Source organism: Grammomys surdaster, unplaced genomic scaffold (genome assembly GCF_004785775.1).
Source record: "Grammomys surdaster isolate TR1022 unplaced genomic scaffold, NIH_TR_1.0 125612, whole genome shotgun sequence".
Taxonomy (NCBI): Eukaryota; Metazoa; Chordata; class Mammalia; order Rodentia; family Muridae; genus Grammomys; species Grammomys surdaster.
Window position 1 is genome coordinate 1,042,911 of NW_021620455.1, and position 6,000 is coordinate 1,048,910.

Genomic DNA, 6,000 nt, shown 5'->3' on the forward strand with positions numbered 1-6,000 from the left:
GTCTCTGAAAACACTCTCACAGACCCAGAGATATGTCTCCCAGGTGATCCTAAATCCAAACAAGTTGTCAATGAAGATCGACCCCACAAACACTGAAATGTCTTTTTATTCCACCAGAGGTCTCAGCACCTAAGATGGGCAGCAACGACCTTCCGTACCCTGTGCTCCCTCTGCCCCATAAAAGCTCGCCCATTGATGGTCCAGATCAGGAGGCAGCTGTGGTAAATGAGAAGACTGACTTCTTCCCACCCATGGACAGGCTATACCTGAGTGAGTTCCGCAGATCCAGTGCCTCCTCTGAGATCTGGCCCAGTAAGGAGGAGATAAGGCGCTTCTGGAAGCTGAGGCAGGAGATTGTAGAGAATGAGCAGGTGGAGATTCAAGAGAAGAAGCTCTTGGCTTTTGAACTGCCACCAAATCTCAAGGCGGCACTAAATGCCAAGGAGAGAAAGCGCAGGAAGCCATGGCCCACAGTCAGGTAAGGCTGTGCTGAGGCAGACTACCTGATCAACAGAGCTGTAAAGTTATTTCATGATCCTCTGAAGCACAGTGTCCACTTCCTAATGTGCTTGTCTGTTCTAAAACCATTTTTTAGGGTATATTGGACCAGCCCTGAGTATAGGAGCAGAGCAGACCAGTGTTACTGAACACACTCGGCTGAGTAGGGCATGTAACTGAAATCCAGCTCATGGGTGGTGTGTGCATGCAGCTGATGTGTGTATTGCTGCATACAGAGAGAATGTGTTCAGTCCAGCTGGCACATCCTCCAGAGATACATCATTATATCTCAAAGAACAATAATGGGCTCTTGGGGGTGACAGACTCTTAGAACTGACAATAACCAGTGGTTTAAACCTCTATCTGGACATTTGGGAAGATATTCACAGAAGCTGTGGAGTCTGAAGATGACAGACAGACCTTCTTGGAGAGCAGCTAGCTCTTTAACTATGCTGTGGTTTTGAACATTGTAAATGTTATTGTGAAGGTGTGTATAGGCATATGTGTGGGTCTATTTGCCTATATGTGCACATCTAGAGGGTAGAGGATGACTTCACATGTCTTATTCTGCACCTTGATCTTTGAGTCAGGCTTGCTCACTAAACACTGCTATTTCTGTTAGTCTGTCTGGCCAACAAGCCCCTAGGATCCATCTGTCTTTGCCCCCCACCCCACAGTGCTGGGGTGGCGGGTGCATACCACTGCACTTGGTTTTCTACACGAGTGCCTGAGGTCCAGATTCAAGTCTTCACACTTGTACAGTGGGCACTTCACCCACTGAACCGCTTCTGCACTTCCCGGGTTTGAACATTCATCTAAATCTTAAAGCACACATACACATTACAACCAAAAAGTTTTGACACCTTGCACCATGGCCTGTGGTCTTGGTGGCCTGGGGCTACTGAAATGTTCTCAGTTTGAGTCACAGGCAATGAGAGCAGTAGCATTCTCCTCTGCTGTTTAGAAACCTCTCTCTGCTGTGCAGTGGTGGTGCACGCCTTTAATCCCAGCACTTGGGAGGCAGAGGCCAGCCTGCTCTACAGAGTGAGTTCCAGGACATCCAGAGCTATACAGAGAAATCCTGTCTCGAAAACCAAAAAAAAAAAAAAAAAGAGAGAGAGAGAGAGAGAAAGAAAGAAAGAAAGAAAGAAAGAAAGAAAGAAAGAAAGGAAGGAAGAAACCTCTCTCCTCCCTCTTATGAATAATAATGCCAATTTATTCTGGCAGTCATGGTCTGCTCTCTAAAAGTACTTAAGTTTGTTTCTCTGTCCGACATAGACACCAGAGTTCAGCCCTGGGAGACTGATGTAACTTGAGAGGTTGGAATATTCAGTGTGTGGCCACCCTCCCTCTGGTTCTCCCGGATGACCCTGTGCCACCTCCTGGGAATGGTTTAAGGATGTCCTTTCCTATGGACTTTCCTATGGCTCAGTCACTGATAGACACCTGGAGGCCAGAGTCCTCAGTTGACATGGATCAGTACTGAGGCTTTCTCTGGATTGCTATAGCTGGGACCAGTGACTATTTCAGTATACAATGGACCCAACAGGCCTGCTTTAAGCTTTTCTGCTATTTATTAGGGCAAGGGCTGGGGTCTCGGTTTTACTTTTTTGAGACAAGGTCTTACACTGTAACTGTCTTTTCAGTTCTTCATGTGTTCATCATTGTTTCTCCAGCAAGTATGCTTACCGTCATATAGTTACATTTTCAGCTGTAAACATTTTGTGATTTTAGAAAGAGGTCTACCTCCTTCAAAGGCATCTTGCCCACCCTCTCTTCAACGTACCAAAACACAGTTCATACAAAAAGGATGGAAGTCACTCACAAGGAGGAGACAATGCTGGAGCAGCGGAGGAGGTGCGCCTGGGCTGGGATAGCGTCAGGATTGGGACCTCCACACCATGTTGGTGTGGTTTTGTCACCAGCCTCGCCAGGGAACTGATGGCTTCAGTTCTCCTGGCCAGGCTGGGTCAGCTGCCTTCATTTGGAAGCTCTTGCTTGCACATTTCACATGGCCTACAGTTCTCTGAGATGCCCAGCCTCTTGCTCAGCCCTTCAGAGACTCCTTGTTAGACTTGCAACATGGTAGTTAGTGGGTATCCTTCGAGTAGTTTATTGTTCCCTGCCTTTCTCTCATAGATGCCTGCATTTTCCAAGTGCCTTGAGCTTTTTGTCCCCCCACAGGCCAAGTACCTTTCTCTTCCTCTGCCCATCCTAGAGCCTGCCATCATATCTAAGAAATGTTGTTAGAAGTAACTGGCCACCTGTGAGCTTCTCATGTCGGTGGCACACTGGCACTCCCTACCCTTGGGTTCCTGTGCCTAGCCTGTCACCCCCACCATTCTCAACAACTGTTCTTCTCTGCCCTGTAGCTCTACTGACAACCCAGCTGTGTCCTGTTCTGGGCACCCTCCAGCCAGCCAGTATGGACCACATCCACAGTACCACAGGGCCCCAAGCCTCATGGTTGGGTTTGGCCAGTGGGGGATCCCTGTGGATATGCACGCGCTGGTTAAAGCAAGGATGGACTCTCTGTGTCCTTAGCTTCTGTGAACCTCCTAGTCATATCCCACATGCTACCTTTGACTTCACCTTCTCTCCAGTTTAGTTATAGTTTTCCTTACTGCCCCTGTCCTGTCCTGTCCTGTCCTGTCCTGTCCTGTCAGGATCTGGGATCCTGGCCACATCAGGCACATGTCCCTGAAACCTCCCACCCCTCCCCACTGAAGCCTGGCTATAAATAAACCTCCTGAGGCCACAATCAGGAAGTCTGCTTCTGTTTGTCTGGGACCTAACTGGGGATGCACTGCTCACAAGCAGCATTCGTGGTTGCCTATGGCTGACACCATAGCAGACACCCTGTAGTCAGTTTTCCTCTTCTATAGTGGGTCGTCCACCTTTGTTGAGAGCATGCCGTGTATACAAAGAACCAGTGACTTCTCTCCATTATCCCACTTCTGTGTTGTGCCACCTTGCTGAGCAGCTATGGGGGGTGGGCAACCTCACTTTCCCAATTAGGAGCTTCCTAAGGGGCGAACAAACCCCTTCTGTTCCTTGTGATGGAGAGGTGGCTGATGAAATGGAGTCCCTTGTCCAGGAGCTAAGCAGGAGATTTGAAGCACATCCAAACAGTGAGGACTGGGGACTTGGACCATTTAGGCTGGTGGCAGGACATCTAGGAGGAGGTATAGAGGAGGACCGAGCTCTATACCCCATGTTGGAACCTAGGGGACCCTGGAAGTTCTAAGAAACCTACACAGGAGATGGGGTTCAGGATGGAAAAGAGAAATGGGGATGCCCAGACGAAGGCAGGAAATGCGTGAGCTAGTGCCCATGTGTCTCTCTCTCAGGAGGGCAAGAAGAGGCTGATCTGGAACAGGATTTGGGGTATCAGCCACTAGAGCTGATTGCTAGAGAGGGTTCTAACAGAAAGGTGCACTTGGGGCAGGCAGCAGAGGTGGCTTTAACCTAGCAAGGCTTCGTTCATCCCCACCACTTTAGACATTGTAAACATTTGTATCCCTAGAAACTCACTTGGCCTCCGGGGGTCGAGTGAGATGGAAGATGTGTATTTTCAAGTATCTGAGAAGCTGCTGTGACCCTCAGCAGAGTCTGCAGCCTGTGATGCAGTGCCACGAGCCTAGCTCATTCCTCACTGGGAAATGGGACTTGGGGAATCCGGCTGCCACAGCAAGGTATCAGCCTGCAGTGTGAAGGGCAACCTACATCCAGAGGCTTTCAGTTGGGATCTGCCTACCCTAGTCTCCATTCAAAGTGTTTTGGAAGAAGCCCAGCTGAAGTAGAGGGGAGGAGAGGGAAAGGCTACCAGTCTCTCACTGTGGAGAGATAGAAGGCTTAGTGAAACTGAAATGACAGCAGATTTTGCAAGCTCTACTTGAAGTAACTTGTAGCTTGTGACTTTAATGTGACCATGCTTCTTCTCCAGAGACAAGAGAGCTCTGCAGGAGTGGAGAGAGCAGACCCAGCTGATGAGGCACAGGAGGGAGCTCAGTAAATTCCAACCTCCACATAGGAACATGGTACGTGGCAGGCAAGGTGGCTCCAGTCCCATGTGTGAGCGGGGTGGGGCCAGGCTATTCCTCTAAGTCAGTGGTGCTGCACACAGCCCCACCTTGTGAGCACTGCAGCTGCCTTGGGCTTTGAAGCTGCTCTCTGCCCACTGACTGCTGGTTCCATCTGAACGACTCAATGCTCAAACTTGAGGGGAAAAGAGCAAACCACTAAGGTGAGATGTGTCTCTGGGTGTCATCCTATAAAGTCTGTACCCACAGGCCAGACACTTTGGGACCTAAAGAACTGTGGCCTTGCAACTCACCCTCCACCCCAGGGTCCCCATGAGGCTGTGTCTCACAGGGTGTCTGTGCAGCACCTCTTGCAGATCCTGGGCCCATAGGGCACAGGACAGTCAGAACCAGGGAGCTGCCTGCTGCTCTAGAACGTACCTGGCATCCTCTGTACTTGGGTCTAGGCAGGCAGTGTACTTCTTAGCTTATTTACAAAGGTTTCTTTTTCTTTTCTTTTTTTTTTTTTTTTCTAAAAAATACTCTCTGGATCTGGCCAGGTGGTGGTGGTGCACGCCTTTAACTCCTGCATTTGGGAGCAGAGGCAGATGGATCTGTGTGAGTTCAAGGCCAGCCTGGTCTACAGAGTGAGTTGCAGGACAACCAGAGCTACACAGAGAACTCCTGTGTCAAAAAACAAAAACAGTTTCCCATGTCAAACAAGCCAATAAGTCAGTAGCTGAGGAAGGCTTTGCATAGTCTAATGTAACCACTCTGTGCTGGCCTGCTGATGAGGTCAGTGTGCACAGTTCAAATCTTCTTTTTAAAAAAAAACTAATTTTAAAATCTATAGTAAAGTTCCAGAGTCAATGCAGAGTTCCATACACCCCTCCTCTCTTCCTTTGATGTTGCTATTCTCCCAGATCACAGAGCAGTGCTCAGAATAGGCATGCCTGATGCTGCAATGTGAAGGCGGAAAGGAAGACTGCCCATTACCACCTTCTCCACAGGCACCCTGATCCAGTGGGGTCCTCTTGTCCACCAGCATTCACGCTGTCTGGTGTACTCTAGCTGAACCCTGTGTCTCACTGTGCCTTCCCTGACCTGATACCTTGGACTCCTGGTTTTTATCAGTTTTATCTCCATCTGATTCAATTCCTAGGGTTTGGTGAGAGATTTGTATTAGGAAAATGGATACCACAAAGCAACCAGTGTGTCTTCCTCTGGGCTTCTTGTCACCGGTTCACATGTACCCAACTGTGGTGATTTGAATGAGAATGGCCTCCAGAGGCTCCTATGTTTTAATGCATGGTCCACAGTTGGTAGAACCCTTTGGGAAAGACTAGAAAATGTGGCCTTGTTGGAAGAAGTGTCACCAGGGCTGGGCTTTGAGGTTTCAAAAGCTACACCATTCCCAGCCATTAGCGCTCTCCCTCTCTCTCTCTCTCTCTCTCTCTCTCTCTCTCTCTCTCTCTCTCTC

At 49.1% G+C, this 6,000-nt stretch overlaps 1 protein-coding gene across 3 annotated transcripts in view; it reads left to right on the plus strand.

Annotated features, from left to right (window-relative positions):
• Lrrc27 (leucine rich repeat containing 27) overlaps window positions 1–6,000 on the plus strand; it is a 29,580-nt gene that overhangs the window by 12,758 nt on the left and 10,822 nt on the right. For 2 of the 3 annotated variants that reach the window (XM_028787164.1, XM_028787165.1), the window contains exons 6-8: window positions 118–478; window positions 2,233–2,355; window positions 4,445–4,538. In XM_028787164.1, coding sequence (XP_028642997.1) covers window positions 118–478; window positions 2,233–2,355; window positions 4,445–4,538 — 578 coding nt within the window. Of the gene's footprint in view, window positions 1–117; window positions 479–2,232; window positions 2,356–2,870; window positions 3,263–4,444; window positions 4,539–6,000 lie in introns of those variants that run through there. The other variant, XM_028787166.1, reaches the window with a different exon arrangement.